This window comes from Mus musculus, chromosome 7 (assembly GCF_000001635.26).
Source record: "Mus musculus strain C57BL/6J chromosome 7, GRCm38.p6 C57BL/6J".
NCBI lineage: Eukaryota > Metazoa > Chordata > Mammalia > Rodentia > Muridae > Mus > Mus musculus.
This window is the reverse complement of record NC_000073.6, coordinates 125,698,437-125,719,332: the sequence shown is the minus strand read 5'-3', so window position 1 is coordinate 125,719,332 and position 20,896 is coordinate 125,698,437. Positions and strand designations below refer to the sequence as shown.

The 20,896-nt window shown below is 46.3% G+C and overlaps 2 protein-coding genes across 9 annotated transcripts in view; one reads left to right on the top strand and one right to left on the bottom strand.

Annotated features, from left to right (window-relative positions):
• D430042O09Rik (RIKEN cDNA D430042O09 gene) overlaps positions 1 to 11,478 on the bottom strand; it is a 166,941-nt gene extending 155,463 nt beyond the window's left edge. For 2 of the 8 annotated variants that reach the window (NM_001081022.2, NM_001358287.1), the window contains exon 1: positions 11,385 to 11,463. In NM_001081022.2, the coding sequence (NP_001074491.1) occupies positions 11,385 to 11,391 (7 nt within the window). In that variant the 5' untranslated portion in view covers positions 11,392 to 11,463. The other 6 variants (XM_017322207.1, XM_011241774.2, XM_011241771.3 and 3 more) reach the window with 5 other exon arrangements.
• Positions 11,479 to 11,644: 166 nt separating this feature from the next.
• Positions 11,645 to 20,896, top strand: part of Gtf3c1 (general transcription factor III C 1) — a 66,735-nt gene continuing 57,483 nt past the window's right edge. The window contains exons 1-4 of the mRNA NM_207239.1: positions 11,645 to 11,876; positions 15,293 to 15,502; positions 19,813 to 19,989; positions 20,241 to 20,384. Coding sequence (NP_997122.1) covers positions 11,656 to 11,876; positions 15,293 to 15,502; positions 19,813 to 19,989; positions 20,241 to 20,384 — 752 coding nt within the window. The 5' untranslated portion in view covers positions 11,645 to 11,655. The remainder of the gene's footprint in view (positions 11,877 to 15,292; positions 15,503 to 19,812; positions 19,990 to 20,240; positions 20,385 to 20,896) is intronic.

Here is a 20,896-nt window from a genome sequence, read left to right as displayed (position 1 = left end):
ACAGACTCTTCTATCCTACCATAATCTCCCACTATTTTTTGAGACTGCAGTCCTAGCAGTCCTGGAACTTGCTAAGTAGACCAGGCTGGCCTTGAACTCACAAAGATCTACCCGCCTCTGCCTTTTCACTGGTAGGACAAAGGGTGTGTACCCAGCTCCTCTTCACTTATGTGTTCATGGTCTGTCTCTTTCACCAAGGTTGCCATGGGGCTTTATGAAAACTCAATTCTTGTGCTTGGAATAGTGCCTAGCCTGTAGGCATCTGCAGATGTTTCTGGAAGGGAGGGATAATGCTGGGAGGGACATGATCATCTTCTATGAGAAGTGCTTTCTGGCCCTGACATTTTCCAAATCCTCCTACCCATCTCCCAACACTTTCTAGTGTGGTGAAATGGAATATGATTGAATGTGCTTGATATTCCTCTGAAAACCACTGGGAAATTAATAAGGAAAAAGCCCCACACTTCTATACTGTACCAATGGCTTCTGTGAAAACAGGCTTCCCAGGCTGAAATGGATCTGGTCTATCTCTATGTGGGTCACATGTTACTGAATCCACTCTCTTATAAACCAGCTGACCCCTTTCATCTCTGGGCTTGCCACCACACAAGACAAGGTGACCCCCAAATGATCTGGTCAACTGCCTTGAAAAGTACATGAGCACCTAAAGAATCCTGATGAAAAGGTGCCTGCCTGCCTGCCAGACATCTTTTCAAGGACCTTTGTTTGATTTTGTTTAGTCTTGTGAAGCCCAACTGGGTTTGAAATCAAAATCTTCCTGCCTCAGCCCCCCAAACATCTGAGGCTGCAGTTGTGTGCCACCACAGCCGATTCTGCTGAGCATCCGGCAAATGCCCAGGATCCCTCTCAGTTGCTACACACAGAGTGCACAGTGCTGTGCGATGGAGGAGCTAGCTATTTTTTTTGTACATATATCCCAGTCCAACTCACATGCTCAGCCCCACTTGCTCTGTGTTAGAAGCATGGTGGGAGAGGTGGAGCGCCCACAGAGGGAGGGGAGGCTTGACCCTCTTTTATGGGTTTTTATAGCTTGCTTTTGCAAGCATAAAACAAGAAATGCAGAGGCAGAGTTCATAACTAGAGATATCTGACGAGTTAGGGGGCCAGGCTGAAACAGCCTGGGTACTGCCCCATCCCTGGAAGTCACCAGTATCAGACCCTCAGCTTCCCTGGGCTGTAAGCAAACCTCCACAGCGGATAAATAACAATGGTCAGGCTATATCCAAGAATCTCTCAGCAGCTGAATCTGGGCATGGATGTTTGTCTAGTCACCACAATGGTTTTTTTGTTGTTGTTGTTTTTTATTTTTTGTTTTTAAATATACTATCTTTTCAGCCAATGGTTAAAACTTTGGAGATATTACATCTTAAAATCCCAAGTTCTGTACTCTTGTGAAAACTGAAAGATGTAGTGGTGCAAGGCCTGTCATCCTGCCAGGCAAAGTTCTCAGGAGTCAAGAGCAGAAGCTGCCAGATGGGGCCCTCCTGTTCCTACTCTTACCTTTCCTGGTTAGCTCCCTGCAGCTGTGGTCAAGTCCAAAGTCTAGGGGATTGTCCCCTTCAGCAAAGTTTCAGAAAAGCAAAGGCTCACATGTCAGAATAATTGATCAAGAGAGCAAAATCATTACTGATGAAGCTAACACAAATGTACTTCACATGCTAGACTTTTGCCTTGGTCTTTGCACATATATAATTCTTATAAATAATTCTTGTAATAGGGAGATATTGTTAGTGTGGGTTTTGTGTGTTTGGGAGGGTAATTCTTGGGGTTTGTTGTTATTGGTGTTGTTTTGTTATTGTTTTAGACAGGTCCTCATGCAGCCTAGACTGACCTTGAACTCCCAATCCTTCTGCTTCCACCTTCTACACTGGGATTATAGACCTGCACCACCATGCCAAGCTCAGCAGTAGCATGCTCAGTTCTGTTTTATATACAGAGGAAATCACATGCTCTGTGAAACTAGCAAGCAGGTCTTCACAAAAAATAAAAAAATAAAGTGAGGATTCCAGAGTATGCAGAGCAGGCTTGGGAGTCACAAGGCTCTAACAGAGCAGCTGTAACAGAAACCTTGGCCATGCGGACCTCACAATTTGTGACCCCTGCCTGGAATCCTCTGAGCACTAAGACAATTCAAGACCCCAAAAATGGAACTCTGGAATAGAGCCATTAAGTTTCTTTCAGCTTCTCTCCCAGGTTACACTGATAATCCAGAAAACATCTGTTTGCTAGGCCTCAGCATATAACACCAAAGTGGGTCTCCACTTCCACTGGGAATAAGGCATGACGCCAGTCTTGCTACAGCCTTGCTACAGCCTGGTGGGAAGCCTCAACAGGAAGAGGTAGTTTTGCATGCCAGGGCCTATCACCACAGTGGGAGTGACTTGAAAGGGTGTAGCTGGCTAGGAATGTAGCACAGGCAAGGCAGAAAGCTGGGAAAGAATGTGACTTGCTCCAGAGTGGACAGATGCCTGGGGTGGCTCAAGGGAAATCTCAGGTGCCTACAGGGAGGGCCTATATGTGTCATGAAACGTGTGCTCTTGAAGGCTGCTGCCACCAGCCAGAAGGTCTTAGTGCTCAGAGGATTCCAGGCAGAGGTTTGCATGGCCAAGGTTTCTGTTACAGCTGCTCTATCAGCACATATCCAACGGGGCAGTTAACGGGGCAGGCACATGTAGTTTAAATAGGTACAACCCTCATATACTCCTGTTTGAATGCTTGGCCATAGGAAATGGCATTATTAGGAGGTGTGGCATTGTTAGAGTAGATGTGGTCTTGTTGGAGGAAGTGTGGGGGCAGGCATAGAGGTCTCCTGTGTTCCAGCTATGCTGGGTGCAGAACAGTCTCTCCTTGCTGCCTTTGGATAAAGATGTAGAATTCTTCAGCTCTTTCTCCAACACCGTATCTGCTTGTATGCTGCCATGCTTCCTGCCATAATAATGGGCTGTACCTCTGAAACTCTAAGCCAGCCCCAATTAAGTGTTTTCCTTTATAAGAGTTGTCATTGCCATCTATGGTCATGGTGTCTCTTCACTGCAACAAAATCCTAAAATACTACTGTTCATCACTAGAGAACTGAGCCCGAGTAACAAGGCAGGCTCAGTGTACCCAAAGCCCCTCATTATGAGAATGGAACATCCAGGAATTCATATGGAATCAATTTTGAATGAGAAAATATAGCTATGAGCCCAATACAGCCCAGTATAAAACCTCTGGGCAGGAGTGGATGTCTCAAGGTAGTTGGGGGCTGAAGAAATTTTCCAAATAAGGTGACACATCCATAGGTCACTTGTGGCTACATGGGCCAGGCTTTTCAAATCCCCACAAGACACTGGGAGTTCATACTTCTTTTGTTTTGCTTTTGAGATGAATATGGCTATGTAGCCCAGGCTGATCAGAAACTCAAGACTCTCCTGCCTCAGCCTCCTGTGTTGTGAGACAGTGTATGCCACTCTGCTTACCTGGCAGTCATTAGCTTCTCATTTTTAAAGTACTTAGAACTAGCTCCTTGTTCCTTCTCAACAACTCTCTCCTACTTGGGAACAGAGGCAGAGGGCCGCCCCCTGTGAGTGCAAAGCCAGTTAAACTGAGCATAGAGTTAGCTCCACAGGGGAGCTTCCCCAGGGGCGCTTCTTCCCTCACTTCATGGTGGAGAAGCTGGCGACATTCCACAGCACAGTTTGCTAAAGCCACTCACTGTTCTACAGCCTTCTAGGTTTCACAGTGACACATTGAGCCATCTAGGAATTAAATCAGATTGGATCCTCTATGGCAGCAGCTGGCAAACTGGCTCTGGACAGGGCCAGACAGTAAGTTATTTTGGCTCCATAGACAATATATTCTCTGCTAAAACCAGTCAACCCTGCCATTGCATCATGATAGAGCAGCCATTCATGATATGGATAGGACTGGGCAGAGTTGTGTTCCAATAAAACTTTATTTACAAAAGCAAGCAGTGGGGCAAAATGCTTTGGGAAGAGAGATGGTCTTTGCTCTCCCCTAGACTCCTATGGTGAACTGACATCATTCATTTGTCTAGCTTTCTCACAGCCTGTGAGTTCATCAGGGCAGAAACTATCTTATCTTTTTTCAGGTACTATTTATAGCATAATATAAATGCAACACTCCAAAGGTGTTCACAGCCATAGGGTAGCAGGACTGTGACTACAGCTGCTGGGGTCTCAAGCAAGTGAGAGACATGAGGTCCCTAGGTGACACTGGAAAGGACAACTCTCAGGTAATTCTCATGCAGAATCCCAGTCCAGTGTCATCAGCCTCTTGATATTCAAAGCACCCCAATACGTTGTTGAGAAACTTCCCCATTTTTCAATGCTGACAAATACTGCAAGAATATAAAAACATTACAAGCCAAATAAGCACGTCTGTTGGATGACTGATTCCAGTGTTACTCTGCAGCCTTGGAGATGCAGAATCCATCTGCTACTTCTTGTATGTGCCTGTTTGCATGTGTGGGTGCATGTGTGTGCACCTGCATCTGCAGGCCGGAGGTCAATCTCAGAGTCTTTCCTCAGATGCTGTCCATCTTTCTTTTAAACTACGTTTCTATTTATTTTGTGTATATACGTTTGTGTGTTTACACATGGAAAGCAAAGAACAACTTACTACAGTAAGTTCTCTTCTACCATGTGGGTCCTAAAGATCAAACTCAGGTTGCCATGCTTGGCAGCAGTTGTCTTTTGCTGAGCCATCTCACCAGCCCCACCCACCTTTCTTTCCAGACAGTGGAGCTCACTGAGAATGCTAGGTTGGCTGGGCAGCAAGCCCTAGGGATCTATGCCACCAGCATTTTATGTGGGTTTGGGGAATTAAACCTAGACTCTTACACTTACAAGGCAACGGCTACCAGCTGATTTGCTGCATATCCTTTTTATTTTTTATTTACACATATGTCTGTGCATACCATGTATCTTCAGGTGCTAGCAGAGGCCAGAAAATAGTGCCAGATCCCTGGAACTGGAGTAATGGGAGGTGACTCCACCCAACACAGGTGCTGGGAACCAAACTCTCTGGAAGAGCAACAAGTGCTTTCAGCCTTTGAGACATTCTTCACCCTTACATCTCCATTTAAGACTGAGCATTAGTCCAGTGAGGTGGCTCAGTGGGTAAAGCGCTCACTGTCAAGCCTGATACCTGACTTTTTATTTTTCATGGTAAGAGAGACACCTCCCCCCTGCCCAGTTGTCTTGACTCCACGAGTGCTGTCTCTCTGTCTCTCTCAGTCTCTCTCTCTCTCTCTTACACACACACACATTTTTTTTTTTTTTTTTTTTTTTTTTTTTTTTTTGGTTTTTCGAGACAGGGTTTCTCTGTGTAGCCCTGGCTGTCCTGGCACTCACTTTGTAGACCAGGCTGGCCTCCAACTCAGAAATCCGCCTGCCTCTGCCTCCCGAGTGCTGGGATTAAAGGCGTGCGCCACCACGCCCAGCACACATTTTTTTTTTTTTTAAAGCAACATCCTTTTTTAAAAAAAATCACCTTTACGGAAAAGATTCTATCTGTTTTGTTTGGTTTTAATTTCCCTTTTTGTGGTTCTAGGGAGGAAACCCAGTGTCTAGCACATGCTGATACTGAGCCCCTGGGGTTGGTTGGGGTGGGGGAAATCTGAAAATTTGACAACAAAGCTAAGAAAGATGGTATGTACCTCAACCTGGAGAATTGAGGCTGGAGAATCAGGAGTTTAAAGTCATCCTCACTGTGCAGTAAGTTCAAAGCCAGCCATATGCCATGAGACACTATCCAGAGAGAGAGAATTGTAAATGAATCCCCACATACTTCTCAATGGAATTCAGTCTTACTTATTTTGCCATCTCTAGATCCTGCTGCACAAACACTGATGTTGAATCACTGCCATAAATGCCATAAAAACAAGCAGAACACATCTGCCAAGTTCCTAGAAGCTAAAGTGATAGGGTAGAGTAAATACTGGGATATAAGAGAAAAGGCACCTGAAAGAAGCAGGAAGCAAAGAAGAGAGCAGACACGCGGCACAGAAGGCACATATTTATTTTGCCAGCTGCAGACCAGTCTTCTGGTGATCTCATGCTTGCTTTAATTAACAAGAAAAACAGAAACATCCCTAGGAACCGGGCACCCACACAAGACCCGAACTCCTGCCCCGGTGACTGGCAGTGCGCTCACAGGAGAGCCTCCTGGCTCATCACTGCCTGCTCTGATTTTTGGGATCATCTAGACAAGCTAGGCAAAATTTCAACTTGACATTATTAATCTTTAAGAAAGTTTGCTAAGCAAACGATTGGTATCAACAGGGGAAATGTTGAATATTTGCTTCCAGGGCAGCAAAGACAAATGAACCAACTTTAAAATCCTTCCTAATGGCACTGATGGGGTTAGCTGTTCTCTAATTATCATGTCCCCCAAAGACCGAGAACAATTGTTTTTTTTCCTTAACCATCTCACTGGAGAAATTTTGACTTTAATACAAAGACGAGCATTTTCATAGGCAGAGGATGCTTGCTTGCAAGGCCATTTACCTTCATGAGCATTAAAAACAAACAAAACAAAAACAGGAAACAAATTTCTTCTGAACAAAGAGTACACTAGTTACAAAGATGTGTTGGAGACTGCTGGTGGATCAGGGGTTCAAGGTCATCTTCCCTTACAATTCTAGTTCCAGGTCAGAATAGACTACAGGAGACCTAATCTTAGGGAGAGAGGGAGAGGGAGAAGGGGAAGGTAAAGTGGAAGAGAGAATGCCCGTTCTCTTCAGCAACAGTGTGCAAGTAGTCTGTCCATCTGCAGGCACCAATCCCACCAGCTACCACTACGAATTCTTTGTTTTCCTTGTTAGAGACAGAGGTGGGGGATGGGAATGGGTGGTAGGGCACTATTAGCCTAGGCTTGAACTCACAATTCCGCTGAGATTATAGTGTGCATCCCCACACCTGGTCTAGAAATATTTCACCATCATATGCATCTCATTGACAGAAAAACAGACTCAGAGATGGCACAGTTGAGATGGCAGTCGAGAGCTACTTAGACCAAATCTAGGAGCATCACCTAAACTAACAAAACAGGACAGCCTCAACCAAACCCACAGGCCAGATAAAAGAAGGCAGGGCAAACTGCAGAATAAAGCACAGCCCAGCTTGGGGAGACTTGTTAGACATTTAAACTATGGGTTCAGGAAGCAAATGGTTTTCTAATCAGGCCACTGGCTTACCTAGTTGGCTAGAATCACAATTCACTTACAACATGCTGCTCTTCAACAACAGATCAGACACAGGTCTATAATGATTAGGTGTAAAAATTCCAGGTACAGCCGGGTGGTGGCGGTGCACGCCTTTAATCCCAGCACTTGGGAGGCAGAGGCAGGCGAATTTCTGAGTTTGAGGCCAGCCTCGTCTACAGAGTGAGTTTCAGGACAGCCAGGGCAATATAGAGAAACCCTGTCTCGAAAAAACAAAACAAAACAAAACAACCAAAAATTCCAGGTACAACAGCACGAGGGAGGCAGAGGCAGGCAAGTTGAAGCTAACTTGGTCTACATAGTGAACTTAGGGCCAGCCATGGCTAGCTACATAGTGAGCGTCTTGGATCCCTGACCTTCATGGTGGTCCCACGAGCACGCCAGGACACACAGGCCCTTACACATTTAAACAAAATAAAAATTAGATTGGAAAAGAGAATGTCTTAAGGTTAAGTCTAATCTTAGGGCAAATACTTTCCTAAAGTACTCCTCATGCATCCTAGCTTAAAATGCAGATTCCTCTGCGGCTATAATCATGCTCTAGGAGTGCAGAGGTGCGGAGGCAGCAGAAGTGACCAAGTCACTTCTCAAAACATCCTGTAACGAGTCATCTCAACGTGTGTCCACAGATCCTGGGCAATGGAGGGGCTACGAATGCAAAGTGATTTCACCACAACACTGCAACTTCTGTGCTGCATTCTGACTGACAGGGCAAAACAAAAATAAGCAAAGATGCCTTTAGCCGGAATCCAAGCCACAGTTTCAAACAGTATAAATGGCTGTTTCCTTACTGATACGTACTTTGTGACACAAGCAAACAAATGCAGGATAATTTTCACCCATTAGCCAGGTGACGCTGTACACACTTTTAATCCCAGCATTTAAGAGGCACAAATAAGAATATCTCTGTGAGTTCAAGGTCAGGTTGGTCTACATAATGAGCTTCCAGGACAGCCAGAGTTGCATAATGAGGCTCTGTCTCAAAAACAGCAAATAATTATTTTCTAAACTCTCGGCCCAAATGTATCATTTTAATATTTCATGTGAAAAAAAAAGGAAGTATGCATCAAGAAATTCTGTTACAAGTCAAGAACAACAGTTCGTCCCAGAAGCACCAGGAAATGATGGAAGTTACCAGATGCACTAATAGTATCTTGTAGAGAATATCATTTTTACTTTTATAAACAAGACACAAATTGACTCTCTTGATTTGAGGATTTGGCAGCTATTTTCTCAGACACAAATGGAATGAGCCTGTCACCAGGGAAACGACTATTTGTTGCCAATGATAAAACCAGTTTTCAAGGGAAGGGAAGGGACATAGCAAGGTGCTGTCAGTGCTTTGTGCTTTCCAGGGGTTTAATCTCTTTCTTACAAAACAGAGACGATGGTGACAGTAATAATATGACTCATTATTCTGGGTCTTTTGAGATAAAAAAATTTTTTACTTTCTCTGTAACCCAGGATGGCCTCAAACTTGGGCTTTTCCTGTCTCTGGCTCCCAAGTGCCAGGATTACAGGTGTGAAACTCCTAAGTAATTTTTTCTTGTTCTCCCTTTCTTTCTTTGATACCAGATAATTTCTAATGTCACCATCTAGAGGATTTGAATGTTACTGAGCCAGCTTTTTCCAAATGACCAATAGCCGAAGCTATAAAATTGAATATGGGGAAAATAGCCCATAGATCAAAGGGCATGACAGACAAATGGAATTGATTATACGAGTCCCAAGTTCACTAACCTCATTATGATTAACCTTCTAGAAACTGTCACTTGCTAAGTTTTGATGTACTGCCAAAGTGTCTACAGCTATCTGAAGAGGTAGTGCCATTCATTTCCCCATCCACTTATGTATGGGACCATCTGTTCAAATTCATTAGCCAAAATAGCATAGCTCTTGTAGAAGTTAGGATCCTAGAGTACAGGAGGTCAGCTTCCTCCTGTTGGCTCTCTGAGACAAGATCTCACTATGTAGGTCAAACTGGCCTGGAAGCCTCAGCCTCCACATGCTGGGATAACAGGCATGCAGTCCCCACATGCATCTGGCTTACATATTTCCTATTAAGCTAGACATGGAGATTGGAGAAAATGTAAAATAAGCCATGTATAGTTATCATGCCAATAATTGTAATCAGGAGCCTGAAGCAAGAGGTTCAAAAGTTCAAAGCTAGTCCAAGCAATTTACTGACACTTTGTCTTAAAAGGGGTGGGACAGCCACTTGGTATACAGCTCAGCCTGGGGCAATTGCCTAGAACAAGTGAGATCAGGGGTTTAATCCCTAGCCCTAAAACAGAAGGAAAGCCGGGCAGTGGTGGTACACACCTTTAATCCCAGCATTTGGGAGGCAGAAGCAGGAGGATTTCTGAGTTTGAGGCCAGCCTGGTCTACAGAGTGAGGACAGAGTCCTGGACAGCCAGGGCTACACAGAGAAACCCTGTCTTGAAAAACCAAAGGGAAGGGGAAAAAAAAAAAGGTAAAAGGAAAGAAAAGGAGAAAGCCAGTTAAATGGCATGACAGCATTTGCATGTAATCCCAGCACCCAGGAGGCTAAGGCACGAGGATCGGGAACTCCGATTCATCCTTGTCTACACAGCAAGTTTGAAACTAGACTGAGTTACATTAGACCCTGTCCCAAAACAAAACAAAATCACAAAATCAAGAAGGGAAAGAAAGGGAGAGAGGAAATAGAAAGCTATTACTTTTTTTTTTTTTTTTTCCTATTTGGAGGAGGGGTACACACAGCTATCTTCACTTAAAAGATCTAAGTTCAGGAGTAAGAGTTTCCTGTTTCTTGTTTGTTTAGAGACAGGGCCTCCCCAAGTAGCTTAGCTTTGGCTGACCTGGCACTCACTTTGTAGAAGAGGTCATCCTCACAGAGATGTCCTGAGGGCTGGGGAAGAGGCATGCACCACCGCTCTTGGCCTGAGGTTCGTTCTAAGTGAATAAATGTCTTGAAATTTTGCATTTATGTGGCAGCATCACAGATATAATACACACTTATATTGCTTAAAGGTCTTGTAAAGGAAAGGCTTAAAGGAGTCCAAGGACTCCTAGATTTTAAGAACCACTGTTCGACAGCAGGACAGGGCAAACTGATAAAACGCATTTTTTTATAGTGCCTCGAGGACAAAGGACAAAGGCACCCTTTAAGCAGATGTAACACATTCGATGGTAACATGTCTTTCCATGCTACATCCACTGGCTTTCACAGCAATGCAGAAGGAAGGGGCAGTAATGAACTGTGAAGCAGCACAGACCCTTCCAGTCTCCTCAGACATCAGTGTTCCCATCTGAAAAGCTGGATATCAGAACAGCTATTCCCAGGGAGCGCCTGAGTGTCCACAGTGATTCTAACCAGGCTGCCTTTAGCCTTACGACTGACTAACTAACTGGCTATCATAGTTTGAGACTTGCTCCTAAAAACAATCTGCTTCTGTACAGATTGGCAACTGGTTTATCAGTCACAGCCCACCAAACTTGCTCCCGTAGACATGTGCACTGGCAAGCTCTGGAATGGAAGGCTTCTAAAATATTTTTTTTTTTCAGATTTTAAACTCCCATCGTCCAGGAGTCTTACTCATGCTGTCTCTTGATTAGCTATTTGACTTTGGCCAGGCAAAGTGGCCTGCCTTGTCTGAGCCTCAGCTCCCTCGCCTGTAAAATAAGTGACTATCCCAAAGGACTGCTGTGAAACGTTTGCACTTGTCAGTAGCTACAGAAACCCTGGCACCGAACAGTACTCAGTTCACGTGAGTTATCAACAATACCGAAGCACATAAAACTCTTCCCAGCCCTTTCCCTCCACTCCTGATGCCAGGAGCTGACAAACGTACTCCCAAGGGACACGCTTACCGCCAACCAACTTCGACATTCCCATCGCCCATCCCAGGACCCCCGCAATCCTCCTCACGCCTCCCCCGCGCCAATCTCTTCCCCGTCCCCCCTCCCTAAGTCTGAGAGAGGGACTCCTACAAAACCACTCCCAGCCGTGGTCCCCATCCCGCACCGCCAGAACCTTCCCCTCAGGCTGGACACCATCCTGGGCCGGGGTCCCTGTGGCTAGGCGTTCCTCCCTGAGACACCTCCGAGGGATGAGGGACGGCCGCCCAACCTCCCGGCGGGGCCCACGGACACTAACCGTCCATCCCTAGAGGCGGCGGTTCCGGCCTCCCGAACCGGAAGCGGCCCTGACAGTGTTTGCAGTTCCCCTGGTTACTACGGGGTTCCGGACCAATGGAGGAGGAACTCTGATCATTGAGCCCGCCCTCGGGTAGCGTGACGTCACGGCGGAGCGCTGGGACTCCCCATCAGTCCTCCCTAGGCCTCGGATCGCTGTACGCAGGCGCATTGGGCCCTGGCCTCGGCGGCGAGGTGCGCAGGCGCCCCGGGCGCTGCTAACTGAAGCGGCCATGGACGCGCTCGAGTCGTTGTTGGACGAGGTGGCCCTGGAGGGGCTCGACGGCCTGTGCCTGCCCGCGCTGTGGAGCCGCCTGGAATCCCGCTCGCCTGCCTTCCCATTGCCTCTGGAACCCTACACGCAGGAGTTTTTGTGGCGGGCTTTAGCCACGCACCCGGGCATCAGTTTCTACGAGGAGCCGCGAGAGAGACCTGACCTGCAGCTCCAAGACCGGTCAGCCACCAGGGGTGGGGCGAGGGCTGAGAGCCTGGAGCGGGGCAGGATGGTGCGATGCAGAACGGGGACCGTGGGACGTGGGGGATGGGCGCGGGAGGCGAGCAAACCTGAGCTCTGCGCCCTAGCAGGCCGGAGTAGATGAGCTGGGGGATGGGGTATCCGCTGTGACGGAACTGTTTCCCAGTGTGTTAAAGGAGCGAGTCTAAAGAGTTCCTTTAAGTTGGGTGATAGGACGGGAGTAGGAAAGTGGTTAAAAAGTGGGACTAGGTGAGGTCCTTCAGGGACCTTTAGGGAGCGTTCGTTCCGAAAGCTAAGGCAGCTCACTGGAGGTCTGCATAGCCCCGAATAGCAGTGAAAGAGTAGCCGAGGTGGACTGGGCGCTTCCCATAGGTGGGTTCCAAGACCCAGTTCTGGAAGCGACAGAACTCAGTTCCGCGACACTGAGCGAGACACTATTGTCTTTTCATTTTACAGAGGAGGAAACTGACGCCGAGAGGTTAAGGGATTAACCTTAGGTTAAGTACAGGATTCAGGGATTGCTAAATGCACTTTTCCCTTCTCCTATCTGTCCTTCTCCAGGAGCAGAATCCAGCTCCTTGCATGCTCTGCCCTTAGCCTCAGCCCACCCCTTACTCCCCTGTACAAGTTTTTGTTAAGAAAGGGCTGACGAGCTGGTCTTGGTGTTACACGCCTTTAATCCCAGCACTTGCGAGGCAGAGGCAGGCGGATTTCTGAGTTCGAGGCCAAGGCTACACAGAGAAACCCTGTCTCGAAAAACCAAAAAAAAAAAAGAAAAGAGAAAAAAAGAAAAAAAAAAGAAGAAAGAGCTGACAATACAGTTCAGTGTGATTTCATATCATACCCGCTTGCCTCTGCACTCTAGCACTTGGGTTACAGGCATGCCCTACCATGCCCTGCAAGTTGGAACTCTTAAGCTATATTATGAAGGTCAGAGGAGGTTCTAGAGGTAATAATGAACCAGATAAGTTTAGATTTAGGCGGCCACTTGGCAGAGTGCTCTGAACAAGCAACACCAAGTAGAATAGCTTAACGGGAGAGAAGTGAACTGCGTGCGCCTGAAGAGTACGCTTGGAAGCAGGGAGCGTGGAAAGTTTTACAACACCCTGAAGAGGAGGCTCAGGGGGTGAAGTGGGCATCCACTAGGATTCCAGGAAATTTAGGTCCAGGATCTACTCTGCCCTTGACTAAACTGTCTGAGAAAGAACCTGTGATCATCTAGTCCACTTGATGAAGCTGTCCTTTACTATAAAGACAGAGGGAAGTCTCCGGAGGGGGAGTGAGGCTGGTGACAGTGAAGCTGAGAGTCACAACCAGTCAGGGACTGGTTTATCCTGGTGGGGATGGGAATAAAGAAAGCATAGGATCAAGACATCCCAGGTAGCCTGGCCTAGTAGCACACACCTGTACTCCCTGCAGGCAGACTCCAGCAGGAGGGTCTGAAATCAAGGCCAGCTCCAGTTATATGGTGATTATTAAAAGGCAGTGGTGATGCACGCCTTTAATCCCACTTGGGAGGCAGAGGCAGGTGCAGTTTTGAGTTCGAGGCCAGCCTGGTCTACAGAGTGAGTTCCAGGACAGCCAGGGCTATACAGAGAAACCCTGCCTCGAATTCCCCCCTGCCACCCCCACCCCCCCAAAAAAAAGACAGTCTAATCGTGATGGCAGCACATGACTTTGGGCAGAGGCAGGCGATCTTTGAGGTTGAGGCCAGCCAGGTCTACAGAGTGAGCAGGACAGCCAGGGCTACACAGAGAACCTCATTCTTGAAATACCTAGTTAATTAATTAATTACAAATAAGAAAAAAAAAAAGCATGTTAGTAAGACAGTCCAGAGAATTTGGTGTCTGGTGCTATGGAGTGTGGAAAGACAGAAGTGAAAGTCTGTGTACTTGGTGTCTGCTGCTGAAACAACCTGAATGAACACTAATCCCCTCCCCAGAGTTGGTGGGGAAGAGCATTGGGTGAGTCTAGGGGAGTTGCTAACTGCATCTCCAGTCTCCTTTGAGTATAAGAGGTTCTGTTTAGTAAGGAGAGAATGCTGGTGGGTAAAGCAGCCAGGGGGAGGGGCTGGGCTAGACGTTTGTGAATCATTCTGGGCACTTGGTAATGAAGAGATCATCCCCAGGAGAGTGTTGTGATTGGACACCTCCTGAAACTACACCTACATTTCAAGGCTGGATAGAGGAGACTGCACCTTCAACCAAGATTAAAGTGTGGGTGGAGAAGGAAAGAGCAGGCCACAGTGTGTGCTGGGAAATTGATGGTTATATAGGACAAAGTTCACAGAAGGGACAACAGTTTTCTACAAATTTTAAAAGTACAGATGTGGCGTCTCAGTTACACTAGAGAAGGACGCTAGCCAGGCTCCAAAGGCAAACAGTACCTTACCTTGATTCACCCGCTGAAAGAAGGAAACTCATAGATGCCGGCTGATAAGAGGCAGCTGAGCCAGTGTGCTTGGCTCCAGGGATTTGCTGGGGGTTGGGGGGCAGGGGGGAGAGACAGGCCTCTTTGAGCTCATGGAATTTGAGATGCTTGGTAGACTGCAGAAGACATTGAATTGTTGGGGGAGGGGAGGGGGAGGAAGAGGAACCAAGGGGCTTGGGATATCTATGGCTTGGCTAGTGTGGGCAAGGCTCCCAAGTTCCATCCCACAACCACAAAACAAAACACAAGCCTAGGCCTTCAAAGATGAGAATTGTTTGCATGCAGGCAAATATCAAAACCATAAAAGTGGATAAGGGAACTGGAGAGATGACTAAAGAGAGAAGGCTGTCAGAGGAGGACATCCTTGGTGATCTAGAGACCAGAAACTTGATCTGGAGGGAAAGAAAAAGGCTCTGGCCAGCAGGGTGGATCCAGTCTCTGATTGTGGATGTGTTTGGATCCTAGAAAGGAGTTTTGTTTTTCTTTTCTTTCCTTTTCTTTTCTGAAATAGATAAAAACCTGGGCTGGAGGTATATATAGCTCCATGGATTTAAGTCTTAGAACTGTATAAAGCAGGTATGGTGGAATTCCACCTGTGATTCCAGCATGCAGAAGGTAAAGCAGGAGGATCAAGGCTTCAAGATCATTCTTGGCTATGTATCCAGCTCAAGCTTGCCCAGGAGACCCTATCTCAACAGAAAGGCAAAAACCTGCTTGTCAGGATGACTGTAGGCCAGGCATGGTGGTGCTGGCTTGTAGTCCTCGTACTCCGGAAGCTGATGCAGGAGCAGTCCAGGCTGCAGAGAATAACTGTCTTAAGAAAACGGCTGCACTTGTGAGAGACAAGACTGAGTAACCTTCCCTGGTCTTACCTCTGGTCTCTTTGGAACTTGGCAGAAGATGCCAGGTGCATGTCATTGCTGAAGCGGGGTTGGAGTCTTTAACGTGTGTATTTTCCTCCCTAGGTATGAAGAAATCGACTTGGAAACTGGGATTTTGGAGTCGAGGAGGGACCCGGTCACTCTGGAGGATGTCTACCCCATTCACATGATCTTAGAGAACAAGGATGGCATCCAGGGCTCCTGCCGATACTTTAAGGAGAGAAAGGACATCACCAGTAGCATCAGGAGCAAGTGTTTGCAGCCTCGATGTACAATGGTAGAAGCCTTCAGCAGGTAATTCTTGGAGGAGACACCAGGTTTTCTGTGTCCCTCTTCCCCTCCCTTTTACTTCTGCTTCCTGGAGATCTGACTCCTGTCTGACACTTTAACTTTTAAGATCCCAGTCAGCAAGCCCTTAATCCCTGAGATGGAGCATTGCCCCCTGAACTTCCTGTATTTTTGTTTTTTTCCTGATCCTCCTCAGCTTTTTGGTGAGTTCCCTGTTCCTCCCACCCTGTCAAGTGTTAGCTTCCCCCAGGTGTCTCATGTAGTGTTTCAGTTATGAGCCCCTCATATGTCCTGGTGGTCGTTTTCCTCCATCTCAAACCTGCTTCCCCCTCTCATCTTTGTCCTGTGCAGAGGCATTCTCATGAACCAGGCTGCTAAGTCAGGAACTTAGGTCTCTTCCTAGGCTGCCTCTCTCTGAGATGTCTACACTCAGTTGTCAGTCATGTCCTGCTGACTTACCTTTCTAAATTTGTCTCCAGTAATGCAGAAGTCTCTTTACCATACTGGTGTGGTCTCTCCTCTACCTCGTATAATGACTGGAGGTTTTCCTGAGATGGAGATGTGATGGATGCATGGTCTTTGAGTTGCTCACAGCCAGGGTTTTGAACTAGCCACGTCTCACCCTCAGGCAAACTTTGCCCAGACTGAAGTTGTATTTATTTTAGAGATTACTTCATTGCTAGCATCTAGAAACATGGATTTCCAGTAGCTCTTAAAAAACCCACACAATTTGTCTTTATGAAAGACTGGTTCTTATAAGCAGCATAGGGCACAGTTTCCTTCAGGTAAGCTGGGTGCCAGCCACTCATCTTCCACACCAGTGATCTTGTTCTCATTTGCCACCTGTTCTGTTCACTATGGCCCAGCGGCCCCTTGTGTCCTTGTCCCTGCCTGCCAAGCTCTCTCACTTAGCCACCCTCAAGTGGTTATTTTCCCTGTAATTCATGTGGAACCTGTCAGGCCCCCTTGTTTCTGAAGGGAAAGGTGTGTGCTGTTCTGTGTGCTTAGAATGTTCTGCCCTCACCCCAGCACCTATCCCAGCTTTATCCGCACCCCTCACTAAGTATCTTGGCTGCCCAGGCACTATCAGTTAGTTAACTGTGAGAAAAGCGTGACATGGTGAACAGTTAAGGGCATTTGGGTCTCCAAAATTAGACCATTTGCAGCAAGGCCATTGAATTGTGCCAAAGTCACTTTCCATGTTTGTTGGCAGCATTCTTCCCTTACCAGGAGACCACCAGCTTCCCACTGGTAGAGTCTCTTCTTTGTGCTCACACTGAACTTCTAAGTCACACAGGTGCTTGGCAGAGTTAGCACATGTAGTTTACTTCTCCTGTTAGGCCATCCTACTTGGGTTAGAAGTTGAGGCATCAAATTGAGAGTTTCCGGCCATGCTGACCTTGTGAACCTCTCTTAACTGTCTGGTTGCTGCCATTTCATACCAGCCATGCCACCTCTGGTCTTCCAGAGCTAGCCTGCCCTGTCAATGGGCAGAGCCTGCTTTCTTGCCCTTCTCCTTCCCACCTGCCTCCCTGATGGCTCCAGAGGTTTCCATGCTGTGCTCCCACTGCTGACCACTGATGCTTTTGCCGAAGCTTTCTGCCCAGAGCTATTCTGTCTGGAGTTAGATCCCATGATGTGCTTGTTCATTTTTTGGCTTTTCCCTTATGAACTTTTTAAAGGTAGATTATTGTTTTTTACTTATTTGTCCTGGCAACATATACTCTGTTCAGCATCTGTTCACCAAAATGATGGCCACAGTCACAAAATAATGTGCAGTATCAGGAGTCATGGGACCAGTGACTGGGCAATCTTAATGCAGATGAAATTGGGAGCATCCAGGGTGGTATGGCAGTCAGTCCTTAACACAGCTGCTGGCCTGATTATAATAAAGGGTAGGTATTGACAGGAGGAACAAGATTGAGTAAGAAACAAGCCTGTTCCTGTGTTTGCAGTCATTTACGCAGCTGGCCTCTTGAAGTTTCTCTTAGTAAGCCTGTTTTCAGCAGGAAAAGGCTTAGGTCTAAGTCTTTCAGGATGGACTGTATAGACTTGGCACATGCTATACCACACATGTTACAAAGACAGCCTCTTTCCTGTTGTTTGCTTGGAGAAACAAAATCATCCAGTAGGTGCAGGAGCATAGAAAACTGTGACTAAGCAAAGAGTACTTGCGCTGCTGAGACCTCAGGACCAGATGTTAGGAAACAGCAGAACAGAAAGGAGCCAAAGTGGCTTCAGAGGAGAGGGATGAAAAGCCATGCCTCTGTAAATCCTTGGTGTCACTTTCATCCGGAAGAGGGCAGTCCTCCAGTTCAGTCACTTGGAGCCGAGCAGTGAGTGAGGGCTGGGTCTCTCTGAGGTTGGGCCAAGGTCTGAACAAAGCAGCTCAGAGCACAGGTATAGGCCAGGCAGCGAGAGGCGAGGGTTGGCTGTAGTGTGATGATACACAGTGAGTTAGCTGCCTTTGTCACTGCTGGGATAGAGGACCTTGCAGAGAATCGCTTAGCAAGAATTTATTTTGTCTCATGGTTTAAGAGGGTACAGCTTGTGCCTCATGTTCAGGAATGCATTGTAGGAGTATGAGGCTGTGCACGTCTTGACAAATCATGAGACAGATGGATGCTGGTGCTCAACTGGCTTTCTCCTTGTTTCTTTTTATTCAGGATGCCTGGGGGATGGTACAGCCCACAGTGTTCAGGGCAAGTCTTCTCCACTTAGTTAATCCCCAAAAAAAGCCCTCATAGACACTTTCAAAGGTGTGTTTCAATAATGTTCTAGCTACTAACTAACCCTGTCAAATTGACACTTGAAATTAAAAATTAAACATTACACATACTATGGACCCAGACACCCCAGCACAGAAAACCATACTCTTTAAAAAAATAACTAAAGTGTGTACACACACACACAAAGCTGGTGTTGGTGGAGATCAAAAGAGGGCATCACATACCCTGGAGTTTCAAAAGGATGCTGGGAACTCAAAGCTCAGATCTTCTGTGAGAGCAGCAAGAGCTTTTAACCATTGAGTTGTTTCTCCAGCCCCTAAAGTACTCTACTTGAGACTGCAACTTCACCAATGGTCTCCTTCCTTTTCAGAGATTCTGAGTGTGTCATGTGTGCCAGCTTAAGTCTGTGACCTCTGTCCTCAGCATTCTAGTGCATCTGAGGCTACAACTTCACTGGTGGCCTCTCTAGGCCTCTTTTTAAGGAGACTCTAGCTCTGCCACAGTACAAAGCCTCAGCTGCTCTCCATGACCTCCTCATGCCTTCTAAAACAATACCATGTGGAAGACTCTTAGACATTGATGTCAGCTTCCAGCTTGGGATGCAGCCTTGGCCCCCTCTGGACTGCTTCTTCTGTGTGTTTGCTCTGAAAAGAACTCCCCAAAAGATTTTGCCTGAGTGATGTTGGTTTCTTACTTAAAATCATAGCTTATTCTCAGCACCAGTTAACCAGCATCTGTTGTCCTGGTAAACCAAAGGTTTTACTTCCACAGCCTCCTAATCCAAATATCATATGAATGGCCTCAATAATCTTGGCTTCCCTATGAAATTCACAAGTCAGGCCTCCATTGGCTGGATTGCTATTTGCCTTGTCTTCCAGGTTCCCACAGCAGCTCATTAAACTCAGAGCACTCAAGAGCTATTCTGCCCACAACTCTAAAATCCTCCACCATTTTCCTCAAAACAGTCCAAGGCATAGCAGCTTCATGGTCAAGTTCATCTCAACAGTGCCCTCTTCCTGATACCAACTTCTGTTCTAGTTTGTTTCTCTGCTGTGTTTACACCAGGTGAACAAAGTCACAACTTGCCTCCAGTGACAGTACTTAAGAAGACAGACAGTATTATAAAGGCTGTTGCCAAGAGTACTAAGTACTCTGAAGAATCTGGGTGTGGTTGGGATGGGAATAACATCTTCTGGAAGGCCTGACAGTTCTGATACAGTTCTGACAGCTGAACTGAGATCTGACTCTGGGATCAGAAATTATCTAAAGTCCATGAGAACCACAGCCACACAGTAACTATGAAGCTGTGTGAAGATGGAGGCCCTTGTAGATAGAAGGCAGACTACTGAAAGGTGTGCATAGTCAGTTCTATGATGGTGAGGCGTATGAATGTATCTTGGTGTGTTGAGCCAGGAAGAAAGCATAGCCTTATCTGTCAGCTTATAGCAGTTCTGACTCTGAACTTGTGAAGCAGAACTGGGGTTCTGTGAATGTCTCAGACATGACATTCATGAAATGACAAAGGGCCCTGGTTCTTGTGCCTTGGTTTCCTTACTTACTGATTCTGCATTGCATTGTGGCTTGCAGGTGGGGTAAGAAGCTCATCATTGTGGCTTCCCAGGACATGCGGTACCGGGCCTTGATAGGCCTAGAGGGGGACCCTGATCTGAAGCTTCCCGATTTCTCCTACTGCATTCTGGAGCGCTTAGGTCGATCCAGGTGGCAAGGAGAGCTGCAGCGAGACCTTCACACCACCGCTTTCAAGTAAGAGCTAGGCTAGTGTTGTCACTTTAATTTACACAGCCATTTTTACTACACTCTAAATGCAAAGGCCTGCTGCTGTGTCTTCCCCAAGGCATGGCTTTTTGTTTCAGGCCATTACCTCTCGTGACTTTTCTCTTAAAGCTATCAGGCTAAGCAGTGTGTATGCTTGTATTCATGTGCAAGTGAGAAACTACATTTTAAGGATAAAGCTGCCAGTAAAAAAGTGAAGTAACCACTCTCTTCTCCTGCAGGGTTGACGCTGGGAAGCTTCATTATCACAGGAAAATTTTGAACAAGAATGGGCTCATTACAATGCAGTCACATGTGATCCGATTACCTACTGGAGCCCAGCAACACTCCATCCTCCTACTCCTTAACCGGTTTCATGTGGACAGGTATGGCTGGGAGAAAATACTTAGTTACTTTTCTGTTGTAACTACGTGTGCTTTTAAGATTCTCAGAGGCCAAAAGCTAAAGCTTTTTTAAAAAATATTTTATATGTGTTTCTGATGAAAGTATATTTTGCTCATTTAGAAATCCTAGCAATTATACAAAAAGGAAAGAAAAATACTACCCAATGATAGGAACTGTTAATTAACATTTTGTTGAAGAGTGAAGGAAATTTGAAGTAAACCTAATTTGATAGGGTACAGTGGCAAAGTTGTTGAATTTTTGTCAATCTCAGATTGAATGTATTTCAGTCATACAGTCTAATAATTACCCTATATGGTCACACAGTGGGGTTATAAGAAATGGTCAAAATATGGAAAGGTGCCATTTTAGCTGGGTATCATAGTCTCACTGGTATACAGTGCTGGTGAGAACAAATACATTGTCTTAGGGTTTCTATTGCTGTGAAGAGGCACCATGACCACAACAATTCTTATAAAGGAAAATATTTTGGGAA